Source organism: Cupressus sempervirens, chromosome 3 (assembly GCF_028749045.1).
Source record: "Cupressus sempervirens isolate cs-2001-9-10 chromosome 3, ASM2874904v1, whole genome shotgun sequence".
Taxonomy (NCBI): Eukaryota; Viridiplantae; Streptophyta; class Pinopsida; order Cupressales; family Cupressaceae; genus Cupressus; species Cupressus sempervirens.
Window position 1 is genome coordinate 1,051,427,498 of NC_143120.1, and position 17,956 is coordinate 1,051,445,453.

At 36.0% G+C, this 17,956-nt stretch overlaps 1 protein-coding gene across 3 annotated transcripts in view; it reads left to right on the forward strand.

The window, feature by feature from the left end:
• CCP1 (P-loop containing nucleoside triphosphate hydrolases superfamily protein) overlaps window positions 1–12,450 on the forward strand; it is a 130,573-nt gene extending 118,123 nt beyond the window's left edge. For all 3 annotated transcript variants that reach the window (XM_089822987.1, XM_089822986.1, XM_089822988.1), the window contains exons 9-11: window positions 11,557–11,658; window positions 11,745–11,967; window positions 12,039–12,450. In XM_089822987.1, coding sequence (XP_089679113.1) covers window positions 11,557–11,658; window positions 11,745–11,967; window positions 12,039–12,172 — 459 coding nt within the window. In that variant the 3' untranslated portion in view covers window positions 12,173–12,450. The remainder of the gene's footprint in view (window positions 1–11,556; window positions 11,659–11,744; window positions 11,968–12,038) is intronic.
• The last annotated feature ends 5,506 nt before the right edge of the window (window positions 12,451–17,956 follow it).

Here is a 17,956-nt window from a genome sequence, read left to right on the forward strand (position 1 = left end):
CAGTGCTACCAGATGTTTGTCCTCGACACTGAATACTGACCAATCATCCAAGAATTCCTTGAAGTTCCCGACGGACATTTTGTCAAAGATGTGTAGTATGATATGCTGGAATGTAGCAGGCGCATTGCACAGGCTGAACGACATCCAGTTATATGCATACACTCCATCTTCTACGACAAATGTCTTCACTTTATCCTCTGTGATTGAAATCTGATTGTCTCTGGAAAATCCATCTGTGAATGAGTAAATCTCATGTCCGGCTACCTCCTCCAAGATGCTGTCTGTAAATGAAATTGGAAACGGATCCTTGATTGTGATTGCATTCAGGCCTCTAAAATCAATGCATATCAGGATCTGGTTGGTGTCCTTCAGTGAGATTACTATGGGTGACACCCATTCACTGGTCTACACCTTGAAAATAATACCAACTTCCAGCATCCGGTTGATCTCTTCTGTAACCTGTGCTGCATAGTTCTTGTTCATCCGGTATGGTCGCTTCCATATGGGAACTGCACCTTTGACCAACGGGATGCGATGTACACAAAACTTTGGCGGTACTCCTTTCAGATTTTTGTATGTCCACGCAAACATGTCTTTGTATTCCAAAAATATCTTGAATGCTGCTGCTTTCAGTACTGGATTCCAGTTATCTCCTACAAGTATGTTCCTTGGTTTGGCCTCATCTCCCAAATTCATTGTTTGCAGCGTGGCTTTGTTGTATTTGATGGGCTCCACCTTAGTGAATGCATGGGCGGGTGTTTCATCAAGCAGTGCCTCCCCTCTTTTACTTCCATGAATTCTCTTGGAAATCCATCATTGCTGTGTCGAACAAGAACAGCAACAGCAGTACTTCCTTTTTCATTTGCATATGCCAAGAGATTGCATACAGAACAAAAAATCATTTTCAAGGATCCCAGACGGGGTATAAATACTTCCCGCCGAACCTTCCTGAAGGGGTCTGTCGGCTACATAACAATACTAATCTACCCGTCGGCTACAAAATCTTTACCGACAACATGAGCCTGTCGGCAACACAGTTTCTACCGACGACATCTACTGATGACACAGTCCAGCAGAAGACAACAGAGAACTGACAACAAGCTATTACAAAAGGATCAACCATATAAAACAAAGCTTCTTAGGCTCAACATGCGAATGACAAAAAAAGTCAAAAATATAAAATCCATGTAGAGCTAGGCCAGTCCAGATTCCACATACTGTTAATTCTTTCAATAATACAGTTATCTTTCTTCATCATATTATAAATTATCCTGGTAGACATGGCATTAAACAATTCACCATCATTCCATTTAAGTTGCAACATAAAGTTATCACAGTCGTAAATTTTTCCAGGAAACCACTGTCCCATAGCTTTACTAATTAGAGAATATGTCTTCTTGTGGGAAGATGGAATAGCAAACCTATTTTGGATTTCTCCCAAGAGCTCATCCGGCTGTTGATCAGGATATCTCTAACAAAAACAATCCCAAGTTTTGTCCACTTCTTGGCTGAGCAGTACAGGGTAAAGCAAGAGGTTTTGAATTATGATAAATCGTTGAGCAGAGAGAAAGGTCAAGAACAAAATATACAGGGGGGGCACCTACAGCATTCTTGGAGCAAATGAAGTTTCTCACCTGAGTCCATGCCTTCCAAATAGAGCAGAATTTTTTTGACTCAAAAGCTTTATTTTTAAAATCTCCCAAAACAATATCCAAAATAGGATTCTCCTTCCACTCTTTGCCTTTGTGTGCTACAAAATATTGAATATTTTTTCTTATCAAAACTTTCTATGGTTTATTTCCATTTAGAGCATTAAAATCCCATTTAGAAGCCAAAGCAATACCTTGCTGTTTGAGATCTTTAAGTCCATAGCCTCCATCCTGTGTAGGAATGGTGCACCATTCCCATTTCACACAATGTCTTTCTTTTTTAGCACCCATACCATTAGACCAGAGAAAATCTCTCAGCAATCTTTCAAGGTGGTTGAACTGATAGGTAGAAAAGAGCCAAGCAAAAGAGAAGTAAAGAGCATGGGAGGAAAGCACTTTCTGGACAACCTGAAATCTACTTCCTAGAGAAAGGAGATGGGTTTTCCATTTAAGATGTTTGCTATTAATCTTGGATAGTGCCTAATCGACAGAGAAAGGGATACCCAGGTATCTCACAATCTGGTTAGGCCCAGCCCAAGGCCAGTTTTTCATCGCAAGTCAATTGGGCCTAGTATCAGACCATCCTAAAATGATAGACTTAAGAGTAGAAATTTTAGAGCCAGAGGTTGAACAAAAGAATTGGATTCTGTTAACAACATTGTCAAAGTTTGCCTCAGAGAGCTCAATGAAATGGTTAGTATCATCAGCAAATTGCATGTTGAGAAGATTGTCACTACTGGGGAGAAACAGACTTTGAGGTGGGGTGGGGGGGAGAAGCCTTGATTCTCTAAGGATGTAGTGAAGGACATCAACAGCAATGACAAAGAGTGCAGGAGCAATGGGGCATCCCTGCCTAGTGGACCTCTTAAGCTTAATGGGGGCAGAAATTTCACCATTGATCTCAATAACCGCCGAAGAATCTTGAAAAAGTAATGAAATCCATTTGCAGAAGTACTGGGGGAAACCTAATGTCTTTAGAACCCTGATCACAAAGGGCCATTCTACTCTGTCGTAAGCTTTTTCAAAATCAAGCAACATCATTCCCACCTGCTGCCCTGAGTGCTTTGCCCAATTCATGTCTTCCTAGCTGGTAATTAGATTTTCTAGAATGTATCTGCCTTTTATAAATCCAGTTTGAGTAACAGTTACCCCTTTGTTCAGGATGGGGGTTAATCTTCTTGCCAGGACTTTAGCAATGATCTTATAGGAAAGATTTAAGAGGGTAACTGGCCTCCAGTTTTTGACCAATCTCTTATCCCTGGGCTTAGGTAAAAGCTTCAAACTCCTCTATTAATTTTCTCTCCCAATGTTCCTTGTTCAAATGCATCATCATACACTTCTAAAAGATCATACACAATCCACTCATTTTTTTTTATACAATTCAATAGATATTCCATCAAGTCCTGGAGCTTGCCATTGTTCATGTCTCTGATAGCCTCTTCAATTTCCTTAATAGTAATGTTACAATTTAAGGATCTTGCATCTTCTATAGACACCTTTCTGGGGATAAGTTGCAGACATTTTTTAAGAGCATCATCATTATGAGAATGGTTCTCAAGAGAAAAGAGATTCATGTAAAATTTGAAAAGGCCTTGGAAATATCCTCTTAAGAGGAGCAGAGACCACTTTCATCTTGAATTTCTTCAATTCTTTCCCTAGCCTGCTTGAATTTGATAAGATTAAAGAAATATTTAGAGCCTTTGTTCCCCTCGTTTATCCAATTCATTCCTGTCCTAGCATTTTGGCCCTGAATTTTATAACTCTGAATTGTCCTATGTTCTGATTTTGTTTTGATCAACATATCTTCTAACTTTTTGTCAGATCCTCTAACCTGCAACTTTTTTCATTGTCATTCAGACTAGATTGAAGGGATCATTCATTTGTGGCTCTGTCTGAGGCATTTTTATTTCCCAATTTGGAATATCTTCCTCCAAGTTTGAACCAGGGAGCTCCATTTCTCCTGAGGTTGCACCCCTTGTTACAGAACTTGGAAAGTATGTTGGCAACTTGGATAGCATCTAGAGTGTCAGGATCATCAAGGAGAGAAACATTAAGTTTGAAGATGGGTTTGGGCCTTTTAGAGGAATGAGGAGGATCCACATGGCTAAGGGAAAGGGGGACAAAAATAGGAGAATGATCAGAAATGGAGGCAGGAATTACCTCAACAAGAGAGGATGGGGCAGCAGAGAAAAAAACAGAGTTGAAATAAATCCTATCCAACCTGTAGTACACCCTTCGCTTACCCGGTTGGCTATTGCACCATGTAAACCAAATGTTCTTTGTTTCCTCTTTCTTGCCTTCTAGAGGGTCAACAAGATTGAGTTTCCTTTTCAGTCTAGACCAAAAAAAGATTTCGTTACCTTTTCAAGAGTGAGAGTTTCCACCAGATTTTATCACTATTGTGTTCCTCCATGTTAAAGTCACCAATAAAAAGCCAGTAGGCATTAGGGAGATGAGAATAGAGCCATTCCCAAAAGCCAGCTCGCTCTCTAAAGCATAAATGTTGCAAATGCCAACCATAGAATCATGAATCTTAAAAGTAAGCCACAGAGCTCTATGACAAGGGGAACATCTATCATTAGCAAGATACTGAATCAACTGGGGACTTACAAGAGTGGCAACACCCCCTTTCCCTCTCTCATGATTAGAGAAAAAACATTTGGCTTTGTCCCAAATAAGCCCGAGATTGGATGTGGCTTGCATTCCAACCACTTTGATATCCTGAAGGCAGATGACATCTTTTGTCATTAAAGAATAACACCACTTTCTCACCATGTATTTTCATCAGCCATTTCCTTACCCCTTATATTCCAGCTATGGATATTGAGAGACATGATTATGAAGTGGGTTTTTGGTTTTTATACAGCCTACTGAAACACTCAGGCACTTGAGTGATCTTATGTTTGACAGAGTCTGCCTCACCCTTGGTGACTCAGGGCCTATCAGAGGTTTTTCTTTTCCTTTTAACAACTTCTTGAAACTGTCCACCTTCTTCCTTGGATGGAGCAACACTCCGAGTGGGGGCACTTATAGCATCATCAATTAGAGAGGTGGAAGGAGAAGACTCATGCAAGGAAGGGGGGGGGACTGCACCATGCATTAATGGATTCTATGGCAATTTGCTGCTTATTCTTTCTGGGTGGGGAGTCTGCTGGGCAAAAGAAGCAGATTGGAGAGATCCTGATGAAAGACTGGGTGGATTCCGTGGTTTACTCCCTTCAACAGAACCTGCCTGTATGACATCATATTCATCTTCATATAGGGGATTAGCAAGAGATAAGCCATACTTCTCCAGAGAAATTTCTAAAACATTGGTAGCAATTTCATGTTTACCAGTGCTAATTTTATTAGGATTAGATTATGTATCCACGGTAGGTTCCTTGGTTTCATTGTTAACATTAAATTCTTATTGAATATTAACCAAGAGTCAGGCAATCCTTTTTATTATGACCATTAAGTTTACAGTGAAAGCATGCTGCAAGATTTCCTAGAAGATGAATTTCCCAAGTAAAAACTTCCTCTTCCAATTCAACTTGGATTTGATCAGGGATATCTTTTTCTGGCTCGAGGGCAATCAAGACTTTGACATTGAGGTGAGGGAGAGTATCTTTGGATTTTTCAACTTGCAAAACAGAACCGAGAAGCTTGAGGATTTTGGGAAGGGAAGGCCAGAACTTGAGTCAAAGGTTCTTGATTTCCATCCAGTTGGGTGAAGACCTAGCCGTAACCTGTTCAAAGTCACCTTTAGGTGTCCACGGGAAAGCCCTAAACATGGCTTCTCTGACATTCCAAAAACCTTTTTAAAGATTTTTTTCCTGCATAACATGGTTTTTGAGAAACACAGCAAAAAGTCCCTTTTGAATCATATGGCTGAAACTCACATGAATGCCCAACTTTCGGCCCCAAACATTATTATCCAATCATCTAAGAATTTACAAGCAGGAAGAAACTTATTATCCATACAAACAAAAAAGATGCAATATTCTTCAGCCGATATTGCTCATTCTTGATTTCTCTTACCATATCACCGTTGGGAGAGAGACACAGCATTTTCAAAGAAAAGGAGAGAGCCTTACCCTCTTCTCCTCATCTGGGGTCTGAAGCTTTGAAGTTGCGCTCGACTCCCATTCCACATCTATTGGGTCCGGCTCCCAATCCCAATTGTCCGCCTGGTTCCAAACCTACAACCCTCGAGATTCTGCCATCAAAGCAAAGCCGTGGGAGGGCAAACAGGGGTAGAAATGTCTGCAATGACGTTTTTGTATGAGAGTTTCTCTATGGGAGGAGTAACAACTGGATTTTCTGCTGAGGAAATTTTTTGAATGCCATTTGCTTCTACATTCTTTGAAGAAATAGCACCATCTTTACTGTCCATAAAGAATTAAGTGTGAGAGAAATCCAGACAGGCCGAACTCCAGACGACATTCAATACAGAGACTTAAATGGCACATGCACAAAGCCAAAAAAAAACTAGGAAAAAAGCAAGAAGAGACAAACAAAGCAGATTAACACAATAAATGCCAAGGCCACTAAGTGCTGCCAAATGGAACGAAGAAAAGTCAGGGTTACGCCAGCAAGTGAGGATTGAGGGTTTCGAGGAAGTAAGATGGTGTACTCGAAACTATCCACTTGCAGAGCGATTTCCCCTGTTTAAGAAAGAGCCTTTATTTTAAAAATCTTAATGACAAATCATGACTTATGAATATAAAGGGGTGTAATGGTCTGATATTGTTATTATTCCTATTAATGGAGGTCATTGCTATATTCTTTGTATAAAGTTGGCTATGGAAGAAATGATCTTTATTCTACCAGCTTCTGATATGCAAGATAAAACTTTGCAAGAGATGCTTCTGATATGGAATTACAGTATACTTCTATTATGACATGTGTATCTGGTTAATGAATGTGCAATTAGTCTTCAATATTATTTATAGTGATTGCTTGTTTGGCATCAGATCTGAACTTTATAAATGTACCTTGTATGCACTATTTCTTAACAGTAATCTTGAATCATGTGCCCGATTTTGTGCCAAGAAGGTGATTGTTTCAAGAGCATAATCTAGCTTAAGATAAAGAGTTATTTCTTTTCCCCCATGATAACTGAATTTGTTGTCCTCCATCAATTTATATACCCTCAGAAAATGGATGTGTATTTTGGACTTTCAAATACAAGTCTTCTTCCTTTCATAGATCACACCTTCTCAAAGACTCATAATCAGTTTTTAATTGATTAATCATCAACCTCTCTTCATTAATCATGATCAATATCTTTGTTAAATATCGATAACTACTGTATGGGCATCGCTAATGCTGTTCGTACTTCATAAAATGTTTTTACCCTTAAACAATAGCCCGGTTATCACCTTATTGACTTATTATTGATCAAGTTGGTCTTAACATTCGATCAATATTGATTAGTCACCAATGATTATTAGTTTCGATGCTTACATTGGGAATTCATCTTCTAATTCGTTAATTATTTATTTAAACATATCTTTCTTGTACTGCTGTTCTTTAATTTGTTAGTACATAGGAATATATAAGAGAAATATGAACAACAGATAATCGATGTAAAATCCAGTTTATAGGTAATCAAATTATTATTATAATTAGTAATTATTTTTAAACTTTAACATATTTCAGATTTCATCAATCTATATTATGATATAATATATAATGTATAGTATGATAATTTATTCTATTATAATATGCATAATGTTATTATAACATATATTTAGATACAATACTATATAGATTCTATTATATTTTTTATTTTTTTGGTTTTGGAGGATATCCCCAGGACCCAAGCCTAGCACGTTCCCTTTACGGGGCGAGCTTGGGGTGAGACTAGTCCCTTCTGCCATAGGATAACCAACATGCCCCCCAAGTGTCCGTGACGGGGATATATTCTATTATGTTATATTGTAATAATATTAGTTCTGCCCATGGCAGGAATACTTATGCATTCATGTAATGCTAATATTACATTAACACTAACCAATCAAATTAAAGAATTTAAAAGATTATATGAAATTTCAAATGTTTATATCATTTTCTAATTTTTTATTTTTTTTATATCACATTTTTCATTCATTCTATTGGTCTATACTATTTTTGGTGGGGGAGAAAATTATTTTCCTTCAACAAAATTACAAATATTTTCTAACAACTCCATCTTGCATTAATGAATGTATTAATTACAACTTTATCTTTGTGACAAGTTGATAAGATTTTATTTTATTTTTCCAATCATTTTATCTTCCCCTACAATCAATATTAATTCTCAATAGCTTGTATTTGAATTTCTAATTTTTTTAGAACTTTGATTTTTTAATAAAAGTAGTAATAATAAAAGTAGTTAAATTATTACTATTATTTTACTTTTGTAAAAATAAATTAAACAATATTATTTTTTAATTATATTTTATAATAGTATTTGTAATATGTATAATTGATAAGTGTTACAATTTGTAAATTATATCATTTATTATTATTAATATTTTATATTTAAACAATTTATCATTTATTTAAATATATTTAAACTTAAATATATATTTTAATATTAAATTAATAATTATATTTTACATCAAAAAAAGATACTAAAAGAAATAACCACAAAAAAGAAATAATTCAATTCTGAAAGATATGTAAATTATTATTAAGTTTTTATAAACTAGGTATTAAAATTAAATAGTTATATTATATTTCTTATTTATTACATTATATTTATTCATCAACATCAAATTTATATGTTTTCATCTATTTATTATTTACAATGTACATATTAAACTATATAGATATTATTTCATAATTAAAAATTACTTAATTTTATGAAAAATTTGGAAATACAAAACATTAAATAGTAAACCTTCTCTAATTGTGTAAAATTAAATAATTAGTTTTACTAATAAAATATTGTTATATTTTAATACATTTCATTATTTCTTATACAACTGTGAGTTTTAATATAAAGATTAAATTCTGAGTTTCATTAAGTAAAATATAATACATTTTTATTTTTCATTATAACCCTAATTTTATTTTGACTATTTGTTTTATTGAGAAAAAAAATTATGTTTAACTCTCTCTCTCTCTCTACTTATGTTGGTATCACTCTATCTTACTATTTTATCTCTCTTCCTCTTCCTCCTATATATTATCCATCATTTTTTCCTATGCATATATGTTTATGTTGTTATTGTTATATACTGCTATTTATTTCTATCTAATGATTAAAAATAGTGTGACTTCCATTTGATAATCAAGATGAGAATAATAAATAGTTGGGGACTTTGGCCTCTTATTATTGGGCTTAAATGCCCAAACATATAATAATATAACACAACAACTTAACAACAAATATGAGCCATCCTTTCAGATCACAACTGCATTTCTAGAATGAGAATTTAACAACAAAATATGAGTCATCCTATCAGATCACAAGTGCATCTATAGGAAAAAATTAATGCATTCACAATGTTGATTTAGAACTATTGAACCTTATTCTCACTCATCTACACCTCTACAACCATTATGAGTTAGGCAGGTACTATGATGCATTGCGTCTCTTGTTTGATATATTATCCTTAGATTTATTATTTTATTTATTTATTCAATACTATTTATAAAATAAAATATTATTATTTCATTATTATTAATTATTAAATCCTATTTGGGTGGGTAAATCACAGCCTAAAAGCCATAATGGACAACCTTCACTCCCATACCCAACCATGACTGACCTTCCCCAATCCACATCTCTTTATGTGACATGATTGACCAACCCCTGGCTCGGCAACTATTGTTGTGTGCTAATGTGAAATGCATAATCTATATCATTAATCTTTCTATAGCTGACAAGCAATCATGTGGAGAAGAGGAGGAAATGCAACAGGGGAAGCCAATATGAGGTCACTATCTAAATAGACCACCCCATGATAAATGTCCAGTGTGCATACCACTTGTGGCCATGAGAGTGTCTACTGTCGGGCACCCTATTCCAATTTCCTTTTCAATCTCTACAATGGTTGGTTGTTGGATAAGTCAAATGTCATAGAGAGGATGAACATGAAGACATGAATAGGGAGGGGAGATACAAGTGTTCTATTAGGTAGACCAACCCATGCTAGATGTCCAATGTGCCTGCCACTTCGGGCCAAGAGGATAAGTGTCTGCGCTTGGGCTTGGTGTGAGGATTGGTTTGAACCATCCTATCATGCTTCCTCATTCAAGCCTTATTGTGGTTGAATACTAAAAATGAATATAGAGGTGGCATGACCTATCTTATGAGATATGATGATTATATATATTTGCACTCATGCATGATTACTAACTCCAATATAAATAATTGAGATATGTATACACGCTTATATTGTTTAATAAGGTTTCAGGACCTAAATCAGGATTTAACTTGTTGAAAGGCATTCTAACTGGTAAAGTTGTACCTCTTCCTGTCTTACATTTGTTATTTTAGTGGAATTTGTGATTGTAGGGTGAGTCTCAAAGAAATTCCAAAAAGGAGAAATTTACAAAAACATCTCAACAATAATCTAGAAGCAAGAGAGATATTGGTAAATTCTATTAAATGAATTATAATGATTCTCTGAACTAAGTAGTAAGTACCAAAAGCACTTATTTATAAGCATTTACAATGTGTTGCATGAAGAATAGTAAATACATAAGAAAGCTAAGTGATACTCCTACACTAAGAATAAGTTGCTTGCATGCAAAGCAAGCTTACTACAAAAGTTGAAAATCTGTCTGCTAATATTTAATCTGAAAAAAAAAGCTTCAGTTAGGTCCTTGTAAATATTTCTAGAATCTATGAATAGAGCTTTTATGTTCTCTAAAAATAGCTCATCTCCCCAAAAATAGTGATATAAAAATAACACCAGCCATAAATGAAGTATAACACAAACAAATTGTCAATAATCTTTATGGTTGGATCTGGAGGTGCTTTTGATGAAGTTCTTTTGTACCATCCCCAAAATCGTCTGACAGTCTGAAACTTAGACAATTCTTGCAGTTTGAAGCTAATATTAATTGTTTCTTTTTTTCTGTTGACCTTCTCTGCATCAAACCTTCACTTGAGATCTGCACATAAGCATTCTGAAAATATGCATCCTCAAACATGTTAACATGGCAGTGCTACGGATACTGATAATTTGTCATCTGGTCAATGAATGGTTGTTGAAACAATGACAAAAGGTTATAATTTTAAAAGATCGCCAGACATAAATTTGTCTTAATTAAGATATGCCAACTAGCTTACTCTTGTGATGAGTGAAACACTCTAGGATTGTCACAATGATAGGACTTCCCATATGATCTTAGGCTGATTCATTTGTAAGATTTCTGAAATGATAAAACAGCACACAAAGAACACTGCTCTTATGATAAAACAACAGTATAAGAACTGTAAATATGTCTCTAAAACCCTAGAAACTCAGCACACAAAGAAGATTGATATTATAAGGATTTCAAGCCTTCTGAAATGGAAGTGAAACGCTCATCAGGCCAAATCTTCATCTCAATGTAATCACTGCTGCACAATGCTGATATGATACACACCCATTCAAAGCTGAATAAGATCACTGTTACACTGCTGCCACCTCCTCAAAAACTCGTTGAAATGATGACTGAATCTATAGAAAAATTAACATGGTAAACTGTCAAAGAAGCTAAGGTTTCCCAATTATTTGGAAATATGTTTAAAGACATTGTAAATTTGACTTATGCCTCCTAGGCAGTAGAAATCTTTCTAATTATTCATAAGTCTTGGTTGTGCACATTGTATTTTCAAATTCTTTGTCCATTCAATATTTTGTAAAGATTTTTTAATCTTTAACATATGTCATCGTGTTAAACTCATGATATGATGCAATGTTTGGTGGGATGGATAACTCAGATGGATGGTTTAACACAAACAAATGATCTTGTCTTTGTCTTGGCGGCCACAAATCTGCCATGGGAGCTAGATGCTGCCATGCTCCGAAGGCTTGAAAAACGTGTATCCTCTGTTTACTTGAAATGATTTATGGTATTGAATAAAACTTTATACTGGAATTTGTTAAGTTGGACTTAATGGATTTTAAGATTCTTGTGCCTCTTCCGGACCTTGAAGCACGTCGATCCATGTTTAAAGAACTCTTGCCTTTGCAACCTGATCATGAGCTCCCATATGATTTTATGGTTGAAAACACAGAAGGTTATTCTGGTTCAGATATTCGTTTGGTCTGCAAAGAGGCTGCTATGCGACCACTCAGGAGATTAATGGTCAAGCTTGAAGAAAGCAATGCAACTCAGTTAGCAGAAGAAGGTAGCCAAAATTCTTTTATTGTATTCTTCCTTCCATTCTACTAAGTTTCTGACACTGTTTGTCCCGTGCAGAGTTGCCCAGTGTTGGTCCTGTCACATGTGACGATGTTACTGTGGCTCTTAAAGTCACAAGGCCCTCGGCCCATCTGCTTGCTCCTCGTTACCAAAACTTCAATGATGAGTATGGTAGCCAGGCAATATTTTGATCATCCATTTGCATGTAGTAAATTTGAGGTGGCATTTAACACCAGGGCAAATCATTTTTTGAAATTGAGCATTAATTGTATAGAGTACTACGTTCTTTCATTTTTGGTAAACTCCACCTGTAATATTTATTGCCATGTTCAATTTAAAGCTGGGAAATAGCAATTTAAAGAGCTTTTTGAGACATGGAAATATTCTTTAGCTGCCTTCTCTTTGTAAACCAGAGATGGGATGATAAATGACCTAAATCATTCTTTATTTATTTCATTAATCTTTTATATTGTTGTTGTTCAGCACCTTTTTATTTTATGGAAGCTTTATTAATCCCGTAAGAATTTTCTATAAGATATACAATGTATCTTGATAAATGACTATCTTGTTGGGCTAGTATACTGGTAAAGTCAAACACCATGGACGACATATACATATACACGAGGACAAGAAGAGAGGATCATATGAAATCAAAATTTGACACAAATGAAGACTTTTAAAATAGATCCATTCAAGGTGGCTAATCTTTCTTTATGTTTTATATTTTGATATTTTATGTTTTTCTATGGGGTTGTTTATGATACCTTATTTTGTGCTGTACATATTATATAATTGAAACAGGGAGATGCATCTCCACCCCCCTCAGACTTTTTGCACACCTGGAGTCTTTGATTTTGGTCAGAGACTTTGCCTCACTGTTTCCCACCGTCTTCCCATTTCCCACCAAGTTTCCAAGCACCTCCTGGGCGTATCCTGCTGAAAGGCATAAAAAATAACATTGAACATTACTCTCCTTCATTTGCTGTTTGAAGCACTCAAGGTTCACTAGAAGAGTGAAACATGTGCATAAGATTGTAACAAGGTTTGCATATACATTTGTTTTCAAATGTTTTGTTGTTTAAACCTCCTACAAGCCTACATTCATGGCATTCGATGAGAATGCGAGTCTGAGGTTCAATTTTTTATTTTAAAATTTAAAAGATTCGCATTCTGGGTGAATGCTTCCACATTTTGCATGGCAATTGCACTAGCAGAAATATATGCAAAATGTGGAAGCATTCACATAGCATTGTCATTAGATGCAGGATTTATAAGATGCTTAGAGGAATATAACCTATAAATTTTTATTTAATGTTCAAAGTTCAATATTAGAGTTTATTGTTCTTATTTTCAAAGTTTTATGTTATGATATTTTTGGAAGTTATTAAGTTATACCCAAAAATATGGTGTCTCCAAGTCCCCATCTCCTATTTTTAAAAATTAGTCATATCAACACCAATACCAGTCTTGAATCTCCTCATCTTTAGGTTCCTATAATAATTTTTATCACACCGCTGCATTTTCAGAGTTTTTGAACAAATAGAGTCTGCAATCAAATGTTGTTGAAAATTTAGCTTGCAACCGAGTCTTGTCATAAAGAAATGGTTAGGACTAAGTTTTTTTGGTAAACATATGACGTATAATTTTATTGTTAATTAGTAGCATGGAACAACCAAGGAGTTTGTTCAAATTAAATGTGTGTGAATGAATGATCTTAAAATTTAAACCAAGGCCAAGGAATAATGATATTACACACTCTTTAAACTTTATTCATGTGTGATGTTTCGTTGGTCCTGTGTGCTTGATAGCAGTTACTTGTTGGTCTCGTGTGCTTGATGGCCAATTACCCGTTGGTCCCATGTGCCTGATAGCTGGTTACCCATTGGCCCCGCATGCTTGATGGCCGGTTACTCATTGGTCTTGTGTGCCTGATAGCCAGTTACCTGTTGGTCCCATGTACCTGATAGCCGGTTACTCGTTGGTCCCATGTGCCTGATGGCTAGTTACCCGATGGCCGTACTGTATAGCTGAATGGAGTGAACAGTGATGTATGGACTGTTTGGGGTGAGCCGTACATAGCTTGGAATGGAATATGGACAGTGGTGTTGATTGACCGTACAGTAGCCTGGAGAGCCGTATGGTATGGTGATGTTGCAGTACGGATGGAGATGGCGATATGGTAAGATAATGTTGCAGAATGGGCATAGATGGTTGTATAGAATGGTAATGCTGCAGCATGGACTGATGCACTGCGTGTTGTGCCAAACCAAGGGTAGCAGATGGTGTACTTATAGGTGGATTCAGTTTTGAAACCGTAAACAAACTTATAGTCCTATATACATCAGATGAAAGCCAAATAAGAATGGAGATTGAACACGAATATCCTTCATTTAATATTTGCAATAAGATGGTGCTCCGATTTGCTAGATCCGAGTGAAGTATTACATGCAACAGAATAGGGTGAGGGTTGAATTCCACTGAAACTGGACAAGCCAAGTAGGGAAGATCTTTCACTTTCGAAATGATGAACAATAGAGAATCCCAATGGGAATTCACAATACAAAAGAAATAATCCAAATTGCATATTTACGACTACCTACAAGTTGTGCTTAAATACCTGTTGGGAAAAACCTTTATGAGGGTGTACAAAGATAGCCGACGACAACACTTACCAACAGAAACTAAAATAAAAATAGGTCCGAGATATATTAAATCAAATTGGAACCACAAATACAAATATTAACTTGGGCCCCATATTAATTAATTAAAATAACTAATTAAAGTTCCTTTTATTATATTATTTAAATTCTGGGACCAGTTAATTAATTAATTTAATAAATTGTTACATTAAAAATTGGGGACATTACAAATCCTCGCCGGCCAAAGATTGCTTGTCCTCGAGCAATACACAAACTCTAGGATCTTGAACCATGCGTGAATGCAAATCTATATCTGCTGAAAACTCCATGCTTCTTCAAGATCACAAATTTAATTGAGATGAGTAGACCACCATTTGAGCTTCGCTGCACCACTCTAATATAAATATTGTTATATCCAAAACGACTAGGATCCCAAGGGTGCCAATCATGAAACACATTGATGTCCAAATCCATAATCTTCATGTAATCATCGATCTCCTTAGGAACTTCACAACACATGTAGATTCTATTATTTTTATGAGGAAGCACTTCACATGAAAAAAATGCAGTCATGCACGACTTAGGCAACACTGAAGGGTAAACTCCATATTCAACCAACTGTGGTTGTTCCGACAAGGAATCGTCCATAGCATCTCTAGGAAGTTGAACCATTGATGGAACTTTCTCATTTGGAGGGCCACTGACAAAACCCAAATCTTTATCGAGATGATCATTGGGTGTTGGTTTGACAATATTTGTGTCAGTATCTTCCTCCAAAATCCATTCCTTCATCTTCGATTCGGGTACCAAAAAGATTCTGTCTTTGTGGTAAACGATATTGCCAACCACCTTGTATCTGTCATCCTGCACTTGTCCATCCAATAGTTTGCATGCAAAAGTATTCTTGGAATATTTGACTAACAAATGTGCTCTCCAATCGGTTGGAAATTGAGCCATAGTGTCATCTAAATCAAAGCGCTCCATTCTCCCAACAGACTGGCAGAATCACCAGCTTTGATACCAGTGTGATGTCCCATTGATCCCATGTGACTAATAACAGTGACCCGTTGGTCCTGTGTGCCTAATGGCCAGTTACCTGTTGGTCCTGTGTGCCTGATGACCAACTACCTATTGGTCCTGTGTGCTTGATGGCCATCTACCCGTTGGTCCCGTGTGCCTGATGGCTAGTTACTCATTGGTCCCATGTGCCTGATGGCCAGTCACATAGTGTCATCCAAGTCAAAGCTCTCCATTCTCCCAATAGGCTGGCAGAATCACCAGCTATGATACCACTGTGATGTTCCATTGGTCTTGTGTGATTGATAGTAGTTGCCCGTTGGTCTCATGTGCTTGATGACCAACTACTCATTGGTCCTGTGTGCTTGATGGCCAACTACCTGTTGGTCCTGTGTGCCTGATGGCCAGTTACATGATGGTCGTATAGTATAGCTAAATGGAGTGAACAATGATGTATGGTTTGTTTGGGGGTGGGCCGTACGGTAGCTTGGAATGTAGTATGTATGATGATGTTGATTGATCGTACAATAGCCTAGAGAGTTGTACGGTATGGTGATGTTGCAATATAGACAAAGATGGTTGTACAGTATGGTAATGCTGTAGCATGAGCAGAGATGGCCGTATGAAATGGTAATGTTGCAACAAAGATAGATGCACTGCATGTTGCGCCAAATCAAGGGTAGCGGATGGTGTACACATAGAAGGTGGATTCAGTCTTGAAACTGTAAACAAACTTATAGTCCTGAATTCATTAGATGAAAGCCAAACAAGGATGGAGATTGAACACGAATATCCTTCAATTAATATTTGCAATAAGATGGTGCTCCATTTTGCTAGATCTGAGCAAAGTATTATATGCAACATAATAGGGTGAGGGTTGAATCCCACTGAACCGAAAAAGCCAAGTAGGGAAGATCTTTCACTTTCGAAATGGCGAACAATAGAGAATCTCAATGGGAATTCGCAATACAAAAGGAATAATCCAAATCACATGCCTACAACTACTTACAAGCCGTGCTTAAATACCTGTCAGGGAAAACTTTTTAGAGGGTGTACAAAGATAGCCGATGGCAACACTTACCAATGGAAACTAAAATAAAAATAGGTTTGAGATATATAAATCAATCAGAACCACAAATACAAATATTAACTTGGGCCCAATATTAATTAATTCAAGTAACTAATTAAAGGTCCTTTTATTATAGTATTTAAATTCTGGGACCAGTTAATTAATTAATTAAATTAAATTGTTACGTTAAAAATTGGGGACATTACATCATGCTTTTGAGATATTACCAAAAAGCATGTAGGAGATTTTACAAATCACTACAACCCATAGAAACTCGACATGAACTTGGCAAGGGCAAACTAACTTGTGACTTGGGATTGGGCAAAAACGTGACAAGACTTGGGACTCCAGCAAAAATGGATAAGAGTTAGCAAAATGAAAAAGTCAAGAAATTTAGAGATTTTTAAGGATTCAAAACTTGTTTTATGCACCCTTTGCTAAGTAAATCTTAAAAACAATAAAATTATTATATAGAAACTAATTTGGTCACATAGACAAGTAAATATCGGTCACACTATAAGCACAAATTGTAGCAAAAGAAAATATAAAACTTAGATATATAAGTATTGTCAAATGTACACAAAACTCATGGAATATGAAATCCATAACATGAAATGTTCAACACAAAAGCATGCATGCACGCACGCACTGGGCCCGCTTGCTCGTTCGATTACCTTATCTAGCTAGCACGCACGCCTGCCTGCCCACCCTAGCTAGCTAGCTTGCTTACGTGCGAGCTAGCTAGATAAAATAGGTTGACAATTGCGCGCGCGCGCGTGCTCATAAGATTCCATCTCTCATTAGAATGTATGGTACATTTGTAATTGTTGCATTTAAATGATGCTCAAAGTCGTGAAGCATTAGACTTTCCCTCAAGATTATCATCCCATTACTTACTACATTGAATTATGTGTATTATATTTTTTTTCATGATAGTTTTTAAGTCAAACTTAGTGTTTCATGTTTCACGTTTCATGAATACTGATTTAAAAGTACTCTTCTCACACTAAAACGAATAATATTCATTAATAAAGATGGAACATTATACCACCTCCTAAATACCACTCCTGGTTATCAATTGAAAAATGTAACTTAATGTTCCATGATAATTTTCCCACATTTCTGTTTAAAAGATAGAAGAATAATACTCACATTAAATTAGTCATGATAGAACTGAATAATGTATACAAAATTATTTTTTCTTTTCAACAACGATTTTCCCAAATTCAGAAGATAGACTATGAAAATTT